The 19,527-nt window shown below is 49.8% G+C and overlaps 1 protein-coding gene across 1 annotated transcript in view; it reads left to right on the top strand.

Moving 5' to 3' along the window:
* Window positions 1–19,527, top strand: part of ADAMTS9 (ADAM metallopeptidase with thrombospondin type 1 motif 9) — a 182,776-nt gene that overhangs the window by 150,395 nt on the left and 12,854 nt on the right. The window contains exons 31-38 of the mRNA XM_004612779.2: window positions 4,358–4,531; window positions 9,838–10,032; window positions 11,408–11,540; window positions 11,884–11,978; window positions 12,242–12,336; window positions 12,426–12,559; window positions 14,222–14,313; window positions 18,188–18,292. Of these exons, the coding sequence (XP_004612836.2) occupies window positions 4,358–4,531; window positions 9,838–10,032; window positions 11,408–11,540; window positions 11,884–11,978; window positions 12,242–12,336; window positions 12,426–12,559; window positions 14,222–14,313; window positions 18,188–18,292 (1,023 nt within the window). The remainder of the gene's footprint in view (window positions 1–4,357; window positions 4,532–9,837; window positions 10,033–11,407; window positions 11,541–11,883; window positions 11,979–12,241; window positions 12,337–12,425; window positions 12,560–14,221; window positions 14,314–18,187; window positions 18,293–19,527) is intronic.

The following is a 19,527-nucleotide window of genomic DNA, read 5'->3' as shown; positions in this document are numbered from 1 at the left end:
TGTGATTGGAGAATCTTTTTTTTTTTTTTCTTTTTTGGATCACACCCAGTGATGCACAGGGGTTACTCCTGGATTTGCACTTAGAAATTACTCCGGGCAGTGCTCAGGAGACCATATTGGATGCTGGGAATCGAACCTGGGTCAGCCATACACAAGGCAAACGCCCTACACGCTGTGCTATTGCTCCAGCCCTGTGATTGGAGAATCTTATTCAGAAAGTATAAGGGGACTTTTTTTTTACAGTATTTAAAAGAAAACACTGTCACTGTATCACTGTAATCCTATTGCTTGTCGCTTTACTCAAGTGGGCACCAGTAATGTCTCTATTACTCCCAGCCCTGAGATTTTAGCAGCCTCTCCTTACTCGTCTTTACCAACGATTGGAGGTTCTTTCAGGGTCAGGGGAATGAAACCTATCATTACTGTTTTGGGGATGTCGAATACGCCAAGGGTAGCTTGCCAGGCAAGACAGTGCTACAGTGCTATAGTAGATGTGGCAATTCACCTGCCTATGTAAAATAACACAAAGTTTATTTTACAGATGGGGTAGGAAATAGTTCACAGGACTGGAGTATATGTTTTGCATACAAGTGCTCCAAATTCCAACCCCAGCATCAAATGCCACCTGAGCGGGAGTGATCCCCAATCACCACTGGGTATGACCCAAAGCTGTGGCCAAGGAATTTATTTTAGGTCTTTCTCAGATTTCAGAACTTCTTTTTCCCACATTTTGAGATACAAGGAGCCTGATAATAATGGGTAAACTACTCAGTTTACTTTGTTTGCTTTAGCATGTGCTAAGATTCACAAAAGTTAGCGGTATGGCTTACACAAGTGATGCCATTGTTTCTAGAATTCATAATAAAATTTGATTTTTTTTTTTTTTTTGCTTTTTGGGTCACACCCGGCAATGCACAGGGGTTACGCCTGGCTCTGCACTCAAGAATTATTTTTGGCGGTGTTCAGGGGATCATATGGGATGCTGGATGATGAACGTGGGTTGGCCATGTGCAAGGCAAACACCCTACCTATCGTTCCAGCTCCAAAATTTGATTTTTTTTTTAAAAAAGTACTTTTACGAATTAATGTAAGTCCATTTGAACTTTGGGGCTGTATTTTGTTTCTTTGTTGTTTGCCTTTGAACATTCTAGATTATATTCCGGTTCAGAGAAAGGAGTTACCAATCAAGGGATATTACCAATAGGACTGGAATATTTTATGTACAAGTTGGATTTATTTTCTGGTATCCTAGCCCTGTGTTCTAGTTAGAATTTGTGGCTCAAGGAGAAACGCTTCAGAACTGTTTACGAGTCACTTGTTTACTTAATTGAGCTTTTCTAAATTTTAAAGATAGGGTTTCTGAACTCCTTTTTTCACCATTGGTAAAAGAGATCCTAGAGTAGTTAACTATTGTTTAAGATCAGAGAGAAACACTTAGAAAGCCAAAAGTACTTGGAATCCCTACATTACCACTCTGAACTGTGACTTATTGACATAGATATATAAACCCCAGGGATTAAGGAAGATGGGGGTAGACAGTGGATGGATTTGTCTGGGATTAGCTGCTCAAAAATTGTCATCTTTTTTTCTGAGTCAGCTATGTCCTGATTTTCCAAGGAGTTGTCAATGGGAAGTTAAGGATTTCTTTTGCATAAATCTACATGTCACAGTGTGGCCTTGTTTGGTTGTGTCTTTTAACATCCAGAGACCTTCTTGACTTTGAGATTTTTTTTAATGGAGAAAACAGAAATGCTATCACTTCACCGTCCTTCCTAGCATACTTGGGGAACAGAAAACCCTGAAGACCACAGAGCTAGAATGGAGCAATCATGCTTGCTTGCCTGCTGTTGAAAGTTGAAAGTTGAAAGTGCTTTGATCCTCTAGACTCATTTCATGGTGCTTTCTCATTTGTATTTGTGTGCCCACAAACTGGCCAGTGACTCCACAATCTAAATACCAAGACTGGCTTCTATGCAGTAGAAATGTGGGATTAAATTTTCAAGTGATGGGTCATTATCTTCCCTCTCCAAAAGAATGAAGCAGCACACAAAAGACAGGAGGCACATTATATAAAATAAGATTTCCATACCTGGGGATGAACCTAAAAGAATTGGAATCAGGTGTTCTGACTTACAAAGAAACGTTCTTAGAAGCACTATTGACACAGTTCAAAATATGGGAACAACCTAATTCTCATCAACACTGAGATAAATGAAATATCATATTTCCATGCAATGGACCATTATTTGGCCATGAGAAGTGATGAATGACTGATCCAGGCTACCAGATGGTTTTTGAAAATATCAAGCTAAATGAAATCCTCAGAATATTCTTGGAGATGTCCTGTTGATTGGCGGTTGCTACAGCTTGGGGAAGAGAAATAGGGAGTGACTATCTTATGGGTTCAGAGGTTATTTTTTATGGAGTAATGAAAGTATTCTGGAATTGAAGAGTGGTGATGGTTGCACATTATTGCAAATGACTAATGCCACTGTATTGTACTTTTTTAATGGTCTAAAATCATCAACTTTATGCTGCATGTCTTTTACAACCCAAAAGAGCCAGGGTGGGGGAATGTAGGAGGCAGGGGTCAGAGGTCTTATTTTGTTCACTGTGGTTTTCTACAGGACCTAAGGTCTTGAATCCTGGATAACAGATATTTTAGATAGAGCAGACTTTGACAGTATGAGTAACTAAAACAAAAGGTCCAAGATGAAGGTTTGCTGTTGATTGAAGCCCAAAATATCAAAAATTTGTAGATAACATAGAAATCAACTGACTGGTCGCTTGACATACCAACTGCTCTGTTTGTCTCAGCTGGTTTGTGTGATTAAAAATATCTATTTGGGGCCCAGAGAGATAGTGCAGTAGGTAAGGCACTTGTCTTGCATGTAGCCAACCTGGGATTGCTCCCTGCTATTCCTCACAGTCCCCTGAAAGTCACGAGGAGTGATGTGATTCCTGAGTGCAGAGCCAGGAGTAAGAACCCCTGAACTTTGCTGGATGTGGCACAAACAAAGGACAAACAAATGTGTGTGTTTATGTGTGGGGGGGGGGTGTGGAGGGCAGGGAGAGTGATAGTACAGTGGGTAGGGTGTGTGTGTGGGGGGGGGCATAGTGATAGTACAGCGGGTAGGGTGCTTGCCTTGCACATAGCCTAACCAGATCCAATTCATATGCTACCCTCAACCCTGCCAGAAATCCCTGAGCACAGAGCCAGGAGTGAGCCCTGAGCATCGCCAGGAGTGGCACAAAACCAAAATAATGATAACTAAAATTAAAAGTTTCCTGGGCTGGAGAGATGGTGTAAAGGGCTGAGACCGTGCTTTGCATGTGGGAGGGCTGGGTTCTATCCCTGGCAGTGTACAGTCCTTTGAGCACTAGCAGAAGTGACCCCCATCCCTCAAGCACAGTGCAAGAGTCGCACCTGAATGCCACCAGGTGTAACCCCCGACCCCTTCCAGTCAATACTCTATCCTGTCCACCTCTTAAAGAGTAGCTGTAGCCACAGGTTAGCTCTGCACATCTCTGGCGGCCAATGTCTCAGAGAGACGAACTGTCCTTTCTGCTTCTGGGCCCCACAGGGTGGCCCGAGATCCGTGCTAGGATGCCACAGGCTACTCTGGGCAGATGCCAACTTCTCTGACTCTAGACGTACTGAGTCCCAGTTGATAGTCATCTGGCTATCCATTCCAGTGAAATTCGGGTTTGAACGAGTGAAGTACATAGGCCTTAAAGTTCTTTCCAAACCTGACATTTCTTCATTCGCACTATCCAGCCTAATGTCCAGGCCGCTGAGTAGAAAATGCATGTCACTATGCCCACAGCAGTGTCATGTAGCTGCTGGGATCATCAGTGGCATCTCTGAGAATCCCTACCCACAGAGAGCGCACAGTGCTTGCGTGGTTTTGCTTTTGTTTTTGCTGGGGCAGGGGCAGTTGAGCCATAACCAGCAGTGCTCAGGAGTCACTCCTGCTGGTACTCAGGGAACTGTATGTAGTGCCAGTGCTTGGCTTGTGACTTACCTCTTACTGTCTCTGCAGCCTATTGAGATTTGAGTCTGTATTTTCATTTTTTTGTTGTTTTTTAATGCTTTTCCGCAGTGCTCAGGACATACTCCTAGCTCTGAGCTCAGGAATTACTCCTGGCCAGCTCAGGGGACCGTATGGGATACTAAGGATCAAATGCAGCTTGGCCACGTGCAAGGCAAGCACCCTACCCACTGTTCAATCACTCTGGCCCCAGATTTCAAAGTCTTTAAGGAGCTATTAGAGGGAAAGACAAATAACTAATGAGAGGATGTCCTAATCGGCTCTCCTTCTTCCCTCCCCACGCCTGTTTGCTTTGTCTTTTGCAGTGCACCAAGACATGTGGCGAAGGCTCCAGGTATCGCAAGGTGCTGTGTGTGGACGATGACAAAGGCAGCGAGGTTCATGGCATGCACTGTGACATAAGCCAGAGGCCCGCAGACCGGGAGAGCTGCAGCCTGCAGCCCTGCGAGTATGTCTGGATCACAGGAGAGTGGTCAGAGGTACAGCGTGGGGTTTCAGTAACTGCCTCCGGGGGTCGTGGGAGGACTGAGGGCAGCAGAGCGCTAGGACAAAGCTGTGGGTGCCCAGACCATCCTACCAGGGCCATCACTGAGCGCTGAGAGTTCTCAGACCAGTGCCCCTAGCCTTCCTGGGCCAGGATCCTGCCTGTGCCATTGGGAGAAGAGATTGAAGTGTCTGAGCTTCCCTTAACTCTGTTCCATGAGTCACCTTGACATCCTGATGGGATAAAGAATGATAACAGGGGCTGCAAATTCAGTCCCAAGAAAGTTTAGTATAAGAAAATATCTTCACGTACACTGGTAAATTAATGGGACATCGTGTGATTGAAAACCAATCATGAACAACTTGTAACTGTGGACATCATGGTGATTCAATTAAAAGAAAAATCTTCATGTCTGGGGCAATAGGGGAAGGTGGAGACTATGACAAACTAGCATCTGCTGTGTAAAGGTGGGGGCGCAGGCCCACTGGCATGTACAGAACTGTGGGGGTCAGTGTTAGAGTGGCATTGTCAAGAGGATAAGAAACTTCACCACTGATTTTAAAGCATGGAATCTAATATGTGTTTGAAACATGTAGGAGAGAAAATCAAACTCTTTTTATGAACCAGGCATGCATTGTGTGTTTAATAGTTAGAGGAGCAAAACAGTTTTACAGAATATCCAGTGAATCTCCAAATCTAATCTTTTTATTTCTGCTTGCAAATAACGCCAGTCCTTTATCCTAAGGAAATCCATACCAACATCCCATTGTTATATTCTTTTGAAGTCCCATCATATTTTTGGATACTGAAAGACCTAGGTCACCAAAACTAGTTATCATTCGCCTGTGAAATTTAGAGACGTGGGAGAGAAGTGTCTCAGCTCATTGCCAAGGGTGCCTGCTGCCACTAGGGTCTCTTCCGAGTCTGCAAGGGCAGCAGCTTCCTACTTTAATGGGAGGAATATTTGCATTTAGATGATGCATGACTGAGAGTTGAATTGTTTGAGCACTAAAGCGGTTCCTAAATCTCTTCTAATGATGACTCCCCAGCCTTCTTGCAACTTCAGTGATTTTTGTTCACTGCCTCCAACCTAGGGATCTATGGTGTTGTCTGAAGATACTTTGGGGCATCCCAACTGAGCTATGCAGGATGCTGTTGGCACCCAGCAGCTGGGGACACTTCTAAACAGCCTACTGTACCCCAGTCGGCCTGGCAGTGAGGACGTACCCAGCCCACATACCAGGAACACTGAAGCTGAACAATCCCACTTTCTCCAAACCCTTCCTATTCTTGGTATTATCTTCGAGAGGAGAAGTGGGCCCATCCTTAAGGAAAAGACTAACTGTTGGCGAGGCAGGTTATGGGGGGTCTAGATGAGTGGGGGACTTGTGGCACTCTAGATGGTTGGGGGGAAGAGGCCTGGCCTCTGGCTCTGAGGGGCACCTTCCAACCCACCCAGATGTCAAGTGTGAGAAGGGGTCATAAGTGGCTCTTCTGTTCATTTCTGCTCACATGTCCTGGTTCCCCAGCCCACCCCCTTCAGCGGGCTCCTGGCTCTCAGGGCTGTGTACAGCAGCCACACCCTGGTTCTGCCGAGGGGAAAAGCCCTCTGCTCTCCTGGCTTTTCCCTACCCAGACCTTTGTCCTTCAGGTTCTTCCCTGGCTCCTGGGGCCACCTCTGTGAAGGTTCTTGGTCAGAGCTTGTACTGGAGTTTCCAGGTTTTCCCTGCTAAGGAAAAATTTCCCTGCTAGATCTTTGTCTTTGCCAATCGCCTGCATTTTGTTATCATGACACCAAGAGTTTTGTTTTGCTCTGTTTACTTTGCTTTGGGGCTAAACCTGGCTGTGCTCAGTGCTTACTCCTGGCTCTGCACTCAGGGGTCACTCCTGGAAGGGTTCAGAGGACCAAAAGTGGTGTTAGGGCTCAAACCTAGGATGGCAGTGTGCAAGGCAAACACCTCGCCCACTGTCCAGTCTCTCCAGCACAATGAGAGAATTTTGATCAAAGACACGTGCCATGTGCCATCATACTTCTCCAGCTTTCATAAAACCTTGGTCTTAACCCTCAAAAGAGGCATCAGCGAGATTTGTAAAAAGAAGAAAAAAGGGGCTGAACCAATAGCACCGTGGGTAGGGTGTTTGCCTTGCACGAGGCCAACCCGGGTTCGATTCCCAGCATCCCATATGGTCTTCCGAGCACCTCCAGAGGTAATTCTTGAGTGAAGAGCCAGGGGTAACCCCTGTGCATCGAGGGGTGTGACCCAAACAAAAAAAAAGAAAAACCTTCCCCCACCCCTTCTACAGACTCTCAGATTGGCCGGAAAGGTGAAAAAAATGGGGGGCCAGAGACAGCTTAGTGGTAGAGACCACCCCCACATGTGCAAGGCCTGAGTTCCATCGCTGGCACTGCCTGGGCCCCCAGTGCTGCTGGGTGTGGCTCCTTTTAAAAAAATTCCACCGATTTGTAGTCAAGGTTTAGAGGGCTGGAGATAGGAACTGAATGCACATTCCAGGCCTGGGGGATAAGTCTCTCTGATAGCTGGAGCAGAGTCCCTAGCAGTATCTCCCCCAGCTAGAACCCTGAGTAGATTCCCGGCAGAGAAATGCTAAGATGCTAGTGCAGAGCAAGGCTGCCTTCACCCACCTGTCCCCAGCGGTGCTCTCTGGGCTCCCACTGAAGCGGAGGTGACCCAAGCCCCGATGAGCAGAGATTGGTTAATTCCCTCTCCAGAGGAGGCCTGCCTGGGCTTGCTAAAGCTAAGGGCCACCACCCCACCACCGTTCTTTTATCATTGTGGTGTGTTGTTTGCTTGGGGGCCACACCCACGGGTGCTCAGGGCTTACTCCTGGCTCTGCACTCAGGGTCACTCCTGGTGGGGGACCCTACGGGGTGCCTGAGATCAAACCAACCCAGGTTGGCTGCTGCATGCAAGGCTAGCCCCTGACCCGCTAGTGTCTCTCAGGCCCCGAAGTCACCGTCCTTACTGTGCCTTTTGCTTCACGGATTCTTGCAGCTTAGAGCAGCACTTGTGATGGGGACAGCAGGTGATGTGCAGGCTTGGGGCCCAAGGAAGAGGAGTTCCCAGACTCCACGGCTCTTCCCTCTGCAGAGAGACCGGCCTTGCTTGTGAGACCTCTGATGTAGACTTAGCCGGCCCCAGGGAGCCCACATGTTCACGATGCTCTCAGTAGTGAGCTCGGATGGGCTGCTCTTACCCATCGGTGTTTTGTCAGAGGAGTGCAGGCAACCTCGGGATAAAACCTGACCATATTTGGGGCTCCATCCTACCAGTCAATTTCCTGCTGCATTCGCCCACCTGAGCAGCCCCTCGGCGGCTTTGGCTCTCTGTTGGTGGGAGAAAGGCTCCCCGGTTCTCAGCCAGAGTCTTGTTTAAATTAGTTCAGCCTGAGATCAGTTCAGGCGGGCACTGGGTTCAGCCCTTTCAGTCACCCGCAGCTCGCACAGACAGCCTTCTTTAGCCATTTGTCCGTGCCTGAAACGCCCGGGGCAAGGCTGGCACTCCACTAACCTGGCATCACTGCGTCTTCTGGCATTTGAGCAGCGCGGCCAAAGAAGGAAGAAACAGACTGAGAACATTTCCAGACCCAGAGCCAGCTGGAAGGGGGGGCCGAGTGCTGTGCGTGCCTCCAGCTGGGCCTGCTGCTGGAGATCCGCCTCCAGATCTCTTCCAGGAGAGCTTTTCCCTGGCAGAGTTACGGGAGGGAGGAAGCTGGGGGCTTACAGCACCCACTTGGGGGGACTTAGGAAAGAGAGACACTGCTTTGTGGGCTATTTAGAGCTGAAGGGAGGAATGGCTCTTCACCCCAGAAAAATAAACCTTCCCATGTAACATACTGTTGTAGGGCGGGGTGGGGGAGGGGGCTTCTAGTCCTCCTCAAAGTCTGGAGACTCCTGATACCTCATTTATGTAGCTTTGGGGAAAGGCAGCAACTGCATGGCAGTCCCTAAAAATATGATCAAAATAAAATTTACCGTTGTTCATTTGGACTTCTAAAACAATGTACAAAACACTTAGTTCAGAAGTTTGAACGTGTTATCAAATGTTATCAGTAAGCCAGTTGGATGGCTTGTTGAGGAGCAAACTGCTCTGTGAGCAAAATCCTTGATGTTGCTCCTTTTCGGTATTATTTATTTGATTTGGGGGCTGATCCCAGCTGTGACCCTGGGTCACTCCTGACAGGGCTCAGGGGACCAGAGGCAGTGCCAGGATTGAACCTAGGTGGTCTACGTGCACGGGAAGTCTGGGTACTTTTTTTTTTTTAATTTGTGGATGACACCCAGAGGTGCTCAGGGCTTATTCCTGAATGTAAGCTCAGGAATCACTCCCAGCAGTGCTTGGGGTCCATATGGGATGCTAGAAATTGGGCCGGCAACACACAAGGCAAGTGCCCTACCTGCTATCCTATCTGTCCCTATTTGGGCACTTTTTAATGCTATATAGCACTTCACTATAGCACTGTAGTTCTGTTATTCATCAAGTTGCTTGAGCAGGCACCAGTAACGTCTTCATTGTGAGACTAGTTGTTCCTGTTTTTGGCATATCAAATATGCCACGGGTAGCTTGCCTGGCTCTGCTGTGCAGGTGGGATACTCTTGGTAGCTTGCCGGGCTCTCTGAGAGAAATGGAGGAATCAAACCCAGGTCGGCTGCATGCAAGGCAAACTCCATACCTGCTGTGCCATCGCTCCAGCCCAGTGCTACATAATGATGAAAAAAGTGTGTGAAGAGAGGAAGAGAGATAGAGAAAGAAAGAGGGAGAGAGTGAGAGAGAGTGGGGGAGAGTGAGTGAGAGGGAGACAGAGAGGAAGAGGGAGAGGGAGGGAGAGAGAGAACCTAGATCATGGGAACTGGTAGGGAGCCTAGAGGAGGAAGTTGTGGATGGTGCGGGGAAGCCGGCAGTCCCCGGCGCCCCTTTGTCCAAGTGCTCAGACTGCACGCTCACCTCTTCCCACCCTACTTGGTCCCCTCTCTGATGTGCTCATAGTAGTTAGGCAAAGGCATGATTTGTCGCCAGCGTCTGGACCTTCCTCTCCCCTGGCAGTGCCAGGAAGGGCCTGCAGCGCCCTCGCCCACGGCGGGCCTGAGAATGCTCGGTGGTCGCCCCAGAGTGCAGGCTCCCGTACGCCGGGGGCTGCTGCTCGAACTGCATAAATAAGCTAATAAAGAGCGGCTCTCTGCAGCCTCTCCCCGGGGTCAGCGTTTGCGCTGGAGGTCAGGGGCCTATTGTGGGCTGCCCCCAGGCACCGCTCCAATCTCTGCTCTCACCCCTCCCTTCTCAGTGCTCAGTGACCTGTGGAAAGGGCTACAAACAAAGGCTGGTCTCCTGTAGCGAGATTTACACCGGGAAGGAGAATTACGAGTACAGCTTCCAAAGCACCATCAACTGCCCGGGCACACAGCCCCCCAGCGTCCAGCCCTGCTACCTGAGCGAGTGCCCCGTCTCGGCCGCCTGGAGAGTTGGCAACTGGGGCAGCGTAAGTGGAAAATACAGTCACCCCGGGGAGGGTGCTGGGGTCTCCCCCTTTCCTAACCCGGCCCTGACTCACCTCTCCTGAGTAACACTCCTGCCAGGCCCGAACGCAGTGAGCAGCAGGAGTTAGCCTGCTGGGAGAGGCTGTCTCCTCATCAGCAGCATTGCCCAATGGTTAGAGTTTGACCCTGAATGCAGAGGCTGCTGTTTCCCAGCCCATGACTTTGGGCTGTTGAATGACCTTTTTTGTCACAAGACCTTGGGCAAAGTTCAAAACTGTGTGTTTCCGTTTCCTCATTTGAACTGGATGGTTGTGACGGTATAATGAGCCCACCCACTTAAATACGTGGGTTCTAATGGCTTTGTGAGATACTGGACATATCACATACACCTGTAGGAATCTCACAGTCATTTCAAGGAACACTCAGACCTCCGGTGCTCCAGGGCCACAGAAGAGGGCGTTGTTGCTTCTGTGGTTCAGAAGTCCATGTGTGGGGCTGGAGCGATAGCACAGCGGTTAGGGCATTTGCCTTGCACACGGCCAACCTAAGTTTGATTTGTAGCATCCCATATGGTCCCCTGAGCACCACCAGGAGTAATTCCTGAGTGCAGAGCCAGGAGTAACCCCTGTGCATCGCCAGGTGTGACCCAAAAAGCAAAAAAAAAAAAAAAAAAAAAAAAGTCCATGTGCTACTCCTTGCCTATGGAGAATTCTTGGGGGGAAGACTCGAGAGAGGGGGGACTGTTTTCCACTGGGACTGCCCTGGAAAATGGCCACAGCCCCCTTGAAAGCTGGGGTTATAGCAAAGTGATCAGACCGAAGAACAGGCAGGGTCCCGTGGGCATGGTGAGAGTTCGAATCCTGCTTCCACCATCGCCTTGGGGAAATTCTCAAACACCTGAGCCCTGATCTCAATGGAAAACCAGATGATGAGGGGCCGGGGTCCACACACCTGGCATCTTCCAGGCTGTTTCTCCATCCTGGCCTGACCTGGCTCGGGTAATTCCAGCACTTCCCTCCTTTAAAAAAAAATGAATAGAATGATGATGATAATGAATAGAATGATGATGATAGTCTTTTTGTTTCTTTCTGATTTGATGCCACACCTGGCAGAACAATAGTGAGAGGCTGAAGGGCTGGGGGTTTCATGGAACAGTCTCTGAGTCTCTCTAAGACACACCTCCAGGCACTGATGTGTGTCTGTGTAGAGAAGTGGGCAGACACTGCCGAGTGGGAGCGCGCAGCTGACGGCAGCCGTCAGGTGTTCGGGAGGAGGGCAGAGCTGCCCACGTCATTCCACCTGGGCGCCAAGCTGTGCCCGCTACTAGCTGCACCCACAACTTCCGTAATTGCTTCCCTCTCCCTGCTCCACTTCCAGTGCTCAGTGTCCTGTGGTGTGGGAGTGATGCACAGATCTGTGCAGTGTTTAAGCAGTGAGGACCAGCCCAGCCACTTGTGCCCGCCGGACCTGAAGCCAGAAGAAAGGAAAACCTGCCACAATCTGTATAACTGTGAGTGGCTGTCCTGCAGCCTTCTCTGGAGCCTTCCGCGTGGTGTCCTTGCTCCATTCTTTTCCTGTCCCCTTTGAATGGATAGTATTTATTTTCATGTGAAATTAATCTTAACAATAGACCTAATTACCATGCATACACTGAAATGATATAAGGTCCTTCCCATCCTGTTTTTTATCCTGTCTTGGAAATCCTGTATAGATCTGACACTTAATTTTCTTAATTGGTCCTTTTTGCTAAAAAATAAAAAATTGTTTCCATGTGAATAGTATCATCCATTTGCTAGACGGAGTTTTCTCCTCTTGGAGTCTGACATCCTATGTTTGTATTTCACATTCTCTAGGTGAACTACCCCAGAACTGTAAGGAGGTAAAAAGCCTGTTAGGAACCAGGGAAGATGGCGAGTATTTTCTGACCGTGAATGGAAAGCCTCTGAAGGTGAGTGCTGGGGCCTCAGTAATTATTTCTAGAATGTTCTAGAACGGGGTGGAGGCTCCTTTTTTCATCAAAGGACCATTGGATATTTAAAACATCATTTACAGATAGTACAGGCTGATTGGCCTGGGGGCGGGTGAGAAGCTGATGTGTGTCCCATCACATCCAGGGCCAGGCTGTAGGATTTCCGGGACATGCCCCAGCCCTGTTCAGAGTGTGGGGCCCTGGCTGAGTCCTTTTCACGGCCCTGTCCTGTGTGCTTGCAGATATTCTGTGCCGACATGAAATCTGAGCACCCCAGGGAGTATATATCCTTGGTGAGTGGCGACTCGGAAAATTTCTCAGAAGTGTACGGACACAGGTGAGAGACTACAGGCTCCAAAGCACCCGATCCCTGGGGACCCCTGACCCTGCCTCCCCCTCCTTCTCACGTCATCCTCTGGGATTTAGGTTACACAACCCGACAGAATGTCCCTACAACGGGAGCCGGCGTGACGACTGCCAGTGTCGGAAAGACTACACAGCCGCGGGGCTTTCCAGCTTCCAGAAAATCCGAATCGACCTGACCACCATGCAGATCATAAGTGAGTTCAGTAAGCGGGCCTGAGCGGGGGTGCTCATTCGTCCCCAGCAAGGGATAAAGCAGCCAACGGATCCTGTCACTGGCCAGGGTCAAGGCCGAGGAAAGCAGGGCACTAGGATGGAAGAATTCTTTGGGGCCTGATTCTGGCCTGGACCCCCAGGGCCCAGAGGGTACCCAGCAGGTGGGGGCAGGAGGGGGGCGGTGAATGAAGCAGTGAAGAAAGGGGGCACTTCCAGGTGGTGTCCCCCCAACCCAACACATGGTGACTAGAGGTCATGTAGCCATGGGCCGGGACTCTCCTTGTGAGGAATGTCAGGGTAAGAGCAGAAGATCTTAAGATATAAGAGAGAGCCGGAAAGGAACCCCAAAGCAGAGATGTTCATGAGGTCACATGTTCCCCCCAGCCCCCTTTCCCAGCTTAACTACCCTCCCCCCAAGCACAGTGCTCCCTTCTACAAGGGCACCGAGCTCATTTTTCTGCAGGTCAATTTACGGAAGAAAAATGAAGCACAAAATTACCTTTGCTCAACTAGCCTAAGCGTGGGCTGTTCTAGTACTCTGGCCAACACTGCATTTTTCTTAGGGCCATTAATCATGGAAGTGGTTAAAGACAGCTAAAATATCCAAATACGTTCCCTTGAACAGAGGAAGAGCAGCAATAATGAATAATTAATTTTTCCTCATTAACACTGTACCCATAATATTGCATTGCTTTCCTCTGGAGGTAAATTAAACCTGATTTGTACCAAGATATTTTTAATTGCCTGCAGCTAGGCTGATTAAGTCAAAATGCAGAGAGGCTGCCTTTTCTTCATTGAGCACAGCCCAGCTAAGCGGCAGGGTTTGTGCCTGTGGATACCAGCAAGGTCTTTTTTTTATTTTTTATTTATTTATTTTTTGCATCAACAGAGGAAGGTGAACAAAACTGAGCACCTCTTCTGCTATTCCCAAAGATGAGGCAGAAAAGGACGAAGCGGCCTCCATGCCTTCCCCTCTGTGGACCAGCTTTGGCAGGAGTCTGATTCCTCCTGGCACATTCGCAGAACTGGTCTCAGAGGGTTAAAAAACGCCAGCATTGTTTTTATTGGTTTCTTTCTCTTTCTTTTTTTTTTTTCCTTAACTACAAGTGAGCCCCATTAATGCTTTCAAGATGTGGGTTCTAATGACTCCACATTTGGCAGTAATAGTGCTGGGCCACGGGAGGACAGTGGGAGCCTCGGGGAATAACTCCCGAGTAGCTGGAAACGCTTCTCTGGCCGCCGTCCCCCTGTCCTGAAGCCTCAGAGGCCGCGGCCAGAGAGGAATCTCCGCCGCCCCGTTACCCTCCATGTAAGAGACGTGATTCACGGGTTTATTTATAGAGGAATTGATTCCAAAGTCATCTTACATTCCTCTGTGGCCTTCAGGACTGGGAGAAGACAGTCAGTGCTGATAAAACCCAGAGAAGGGGCCCACAGAACCACAAATACAGTGGGAGGAAGCAAGCAAACATCTGGATCCATTTGCTTACTAATCATATTTTGGTGGTTTTTTTTTCTCTCTCTCTCTCCCATCCTCTCTTATTATTTCTCTCTTCTTCCCTGCCGGCTCCTTGCATCTACCCTGCACCCTCCCTGTCTTCATCCCACTCTTTCCTTTCCTCTTTCTCTCCCCACCCCCACAGCTACGGACTTACAGTTCGCCAGGACCAGCGAGGGGCATCCTGTGCCCTTTGCCACAGCTGGGGACTGCTACAGTGCTGCCAAGTGTCCACAGGTATGTACCCAAGCGTCCCCAACCGACCGAGGGGCCACAGCGGTCCTGCCCCAGGGGGCCTCCGCTGCATCTGTTCCTGGGAATGTAATTAGAACAGCTGCTCGGAAAGGCAATTTGACCACCTGCATCAGGAGCCTCCCAAAGGCTCACAGCTTCTCAGCGAGTAATTGTAAGCTCAGGAGTGTTTCCCAGTGGTGAATGGATCTTTCGACATTTAGCCAAAAATGCATCTGTTCTAATAATCAAAATGTAGGCACAAAATAGACATTGAGCGCTTAGTCAAATGATCATGGTTAATGAAATAAATATTTATACCATCCGTGGAGCGCTGATAAATGCTTAATCACTCCCTCTCTATAATGTGAAGGAAAAGCCCAGCTTTTGTAGCTGTTGTCAATTTCTGTGGTGTAAATATTCCTCCTCTCACTGAGCTCCAGCCGTCAACATTGTAAGTGGAAAACTGGGGAGAGATGTACAACGTTGCTTCTTCAAAGCCATTCTGCATGCTGCCACCGCTAACATATTGCAGAATATAGGAGAACTTTACCCTTCTTCTGGACTAGAACGTGTCAGTGTTCAGAAAAGGAAGCATACAGATACATCATCGACTTGATTAGCTCTGAACCTCACTGCCCACTTCTGCAAATTTCACACTTTATTGCCTCATCAGGGCCATGGCAGGTTCCCACTTGCCTTTTAAAGCAGGCTGTAATCACCAGCTCATTTGATAAAGCAAGCATCAGTTTGTGCAAGAAACGCGGGCAATTAGAAGACAAGGCCAACAGAATGAGTTGGTGCTCGTGGATCAGAAGTGGGCCCCAATTTTTTTTTTTTTTTCCCCTTGGTGTGTGTGAGTCTTCACAGAACTGCCAGGCGCTTCCCACTTTGCCTCTGACACTTCAGAAACCCACCCGGGGACTGGGTGATGCACAAGAGTCCCAGGTATTGTCCCTCTAGATGGATTTATGCCCCAGCCAGAGATCATACAAACACAAACACATGTGAATTTTCTTTGAACCAAGTGTTTTCTCAGCCCTGAGCTTTAGAGAGCACTGCTAAACATTTTAGAGAGGGGAAAAGGAAGTTCTCTGGGGAGAAGGAAAATAAACAAAGGGCAAAATGGTGAAAGGGGGTTTTCCTCCATTACCCAGGAATTGAAAACTTTTGAAGTGCAGTGTCTTTAGTGCCTCACGGGGGACTTCAAATACCCCACTGGGAGGGGTTGTGTTTAAGAGCTGGTAGATTAGCCCCATCCTGCCTTACTCAGGCCAGTTGCTAGGCCGCCTTGTTTGGGGAAGCTTCACTCAATGAGAGGTCATTTGCATTCATTTGTTTCATTAATTCACAGCCAAAGGAAAAGGAACTGCTTTGTCAACTCTAATGCTCAAGCCAACGAGAAACTAAAATACGTTCCTTCCCCCACCCTCCGCCCACCCCCCCCCACCCCAACCCATCCTTCAGATTATCCCAAACACTTTCAGAATTCTATTCCTTCCGTGTTAGTGATCACTGACTCTACCAGGGGAAGACGTGAGTTTTCCCATGCATTTTCCAGGCAAGGGGCCGTATTTTCTTGCCTTATTGTGAAAGCCACCTCTGAGTAGATGGCTCCTGGTGGACTTAATGAGGACAGATATCCATCGTGTTCCACGCAGCTCAGGGGGAAAGCGGCTTACCTGAAGTTTTATGAACCGCAGCAATCGAGATTCTAAGATAAAGCTGTGCACTCTGTGGCTTTCAGCCAGCAATCCTTAGAAAGGGACTGGTCTGCAGAAATTCCCCTCCTGGCCTTGGAGAAAGGCATCTTTACTGCTTCTGGTCCCTGTGTACTGCGTGCGAAGCAGCAATAACATTTTCACTGCAGACGCTGTGGGCTGATTCTCTATTGCGGGGGGCAATGCTATACCGGCAGGCTATGGATCACATCTCTGGCATCTATATTCCAGAGGCTAGGAGCACCCAGATAAAAGCTCCTGAGATTGCCCTGTGCCCCTGTTGGACCACCTAGACCAGAGATTCCCATCACTTCTGCAATAGGAACGCGGCTTGCTTCCCCTTCCAAATGTGATACTGGAGACTTCAAATCCGGCCTATACACTCTGATTAGAAAAGATTTATGGAACTGACATGGAGAAGAGACCCAAAAGTTACACCTCGTCCTAGCAATCTTTTTTTCCTTTCTTTTCTTTCCTCTGTGTGTGTGTGTGTGTGTGTGTGTGTGTGTGCGCGTGTGTGTGCGCGCGCGTTTTGCTGGAGAGCAAGTTCACAGTGATCATGTCAAGCACCTTCCCTACCTACTATCTCTCTGGTCCCTCGTGCTGAAAATCTTGATAGCAAGAGCCAGGATGTAATGTTTATTACAAAAATAAGCAAACCAAGTGCCTAGTCATAGACTCCCCCCGCTCCCGTCGTGATTGACGCTACCCATAAGCAAAGCCATCCCAGCATCTGAGACGCTGAGCCATATCCCTCACAGAAGACATTACTGGGTTTCTATTTGTTTTCTTTTTGAGGGCCACACCTGGCCATGCTCAGGATTTACTCCTGGTTTGAGCTCAGGGATCACTCCTGGAGGGGCTCAAGGGACCCTATGGGATGCTGGCGGTCGAACCAGAGTCAGCTTCTTGCAAGGCAAAGTCCTACCTATTGTACCTTACCGTCTCTTAGGCCCCTAGAATAGCCCATGGAACACCAGCCTAGGTCCCCGCTTATTTCATTTCGCCCTCACTAAAGCCTTCTAAAGGCAGGAACCCTTACCGCCTCTCCCAGAACTGATGGAAGACATAATCTGAAAAGTTTAATTTAAAAGAGAGAGGAGGGGTGGGGGAGTGGAGCGATAGCACAGCGGGGATCCTCCTTGCATGCAGCTGACTCGGGTTCAATCCCCGGCATCCCATCTGGTCCCCCAAGGAATGCCAGGAGTGATTCCTGAGTGCGGAGCCAGAAGCAACTCCTGAGCATCGCCAGGTGTGATTCTAAAAGCCCCAAAATTAAAAAATTAAAAAATAAATGTTTAAAAAAAAGATCCACTCAGGATCTAATCGCAAGTGAAGTGGCTGAATTCACACGTCCGATTGGGCCGCCTGACTCTTACCCACCCCACCCCCACCCCCGCCGCTCTCCGCCTTTTGCATCCTGGTTCTGGACCCAGGACCAGATTGCACGATCCCTGAGTTTGATTGGCGCCGAACAATCTTCCAGCCTCAAAATTGCTCACGGTGGGAGAGGGAAGCTTCAAGATTTCGGCGCCTTCCGGGGCTCATCTTTGAAAGAGAAGCCTAGAAAAGCAAGCTGGGCCCCCTGCGGCGGCCTCCTAGGAAATAAACGCTCTGAGCGGGTTTTTCCGCGGAACCCTGCGGCGCCTGGAGACTGGGGTCCCCGAGGCCTCGCGTGGGCCGCGCGCGCCCTCTGCTGGCGTCGCGGGGAAGCGCGCGCTCCTAGGCGCCCTGCGGTGCGAGTAGGGGGGCGGGCCTTGCAGGGAGCTGCATCTCTGCCTGACGGGGCCTGGAGATGGTCCTTAGGAACATTACGGTGACATTTTGCCCCCGAAGCAGTCTGATCGCTGTCAACTGCATGGGGGGGGGGTGTCTGTGTTAGATAAGCGGCGGGGCGGGGGGGGGGAGAGGGAGGGTTGGATGAGGTCTTTGAAGTCAGAAAAAGAGGCGAATAAAAAGCACTGTATCAGACAGAAATGACTCTCCACACTGTGCCTCAGTTTCCCCATCGGTTAAGACAAAACCCCGCTTCCAAGCACTCCAGCCAGGATGGATGGAGGCCATGAGCAAGGAATCAGACCCAGACCTCGCTCAGGCCTCGCTGTAAGGGTCTCCCTGACCAGGGGTGACATGAGCCTTTCCTTGGCCGTTTCTTCCAGGGTCGCTTCAGCATCAACCTCTATGGGACCGGCCTGTCGCTAACGGATTCTGCCCGGTGGATCTCCCAAGGGAACTACGCGGCCTCGGACATTAAGAAGTCGCAGGTCGGTTGCTCAGGCAGGGTTTGCTCCTCTTTCCTGAGGGGGGGGGTGCTGGCGGGGCCAGGGCGAGGGTCCCCACTCTGGGGGTGGCGGGTTCAGTGGGAAGGGAAGTGGAGGTGAGCTCTCCATGCTTCTGGTGAATTCTGCCTGGCCACCTGCAGACCTGAACAGCGGGTATGGCCTGGGGTCGTGGCCTAGGTGACGGGTCTGGGGTCATGGCCTAGGTGACTAGGCCTGGGGTCATGGCCTAGGTGACTAGGCCTGGGGTCATGGCCTAGGTGACGGTCTGTGAGTTTTGAGGAAGCGCCAGTCACTGCGGAGAAACCCCAGAGGGATAGAGATGGATTCTAGGGGAGATGATGAGGCGCTTGGAAAAACTCTGGGCTCTGCTCCTGTCTAGTGCTGGTGGTCGGAAGCTGCTTCCCCAGGTGTGGTCCACGCTGGGCTGAAGGGAGGCTGGGAGGCCGGGGGCTGGTCAGCGAGGAGGGCAGCTTCTGAGCTCCTGTTCCCCTGGGCCATGATCTGTGCTCAACAAGACCCCCCCCCCCGCCACCCCGCCCTCGCCCCGCCCCACCTGGCAGCTCCCAGCTGGCGGCTCCTGCTTATTTTGTGATCTGGATATCACCCCCCTCCGCTGCTCATTGGGATACTCGGAAGGCAGGGGCCAGGCCCAGTCACTGCTGGCTGGGTCTCCGCAGAGATAGGTCTGAGAGCTCCGGGTTCCAGGGGTGACATGACTGTGGACAAGAAGGGTGGAGGCGGCTTACTTCTGGGGCCAGCTGGAGAGTACAGGGGATGGGGTGCTTGCTTGGCACGTGGCCCAGTTTCCACCCTGGTATCCCCACTCCCGACCCTCACCCCGCAGCCTGCCAGTAGTGCTTCCTGAGTTCAGAGCTGCAAGTAACCCTTGAGCACCAGCAGGTGTGGCCCCCAAACAAAATAAAACATTGGGAAACTGACCCAAGTAAAGCTATGGCCCCGGTCCCTGACCCCCGTGTTCAGTCCCCTCATCTCTGGGGTAGGGAAGGAAGAGAACTGGCACAAGGAGATATTATTCCAAAGTAGGGTTGCCCACAAAATACAGGATGGCTAGAAAACAAAGGACATCTTGACTCAAAAGGTTTTTCACATTGCATGGCACACACTAAAAAGAATGTGTTTATATATAAAAGATGTTGTTTACCTGAAAACCCCAGCTACCTGAGCATCCTGTATTTTCATTTGTTAAATGTGCAGCC

This window comes from Sorex araneus, chromosome 4 (assembly GCF_027595985.1).
Source record: "Sorex araneus isolate mSorAra2 chromosome 4, mSorAra2.pri, whole genome shotgun sequence".
Classification (NCBI taxonomy): Eukaryota; Metazoa; Chordata; class Mammalia; order Eulipotyphla; family Soricidae; genus Sorex; species Sorex araneus.
The sequence above is the reverse complement of the archived record's forward strand: the minus strand, read 5'-3'. Positions and strand labels throughout refer to the sequence as shown.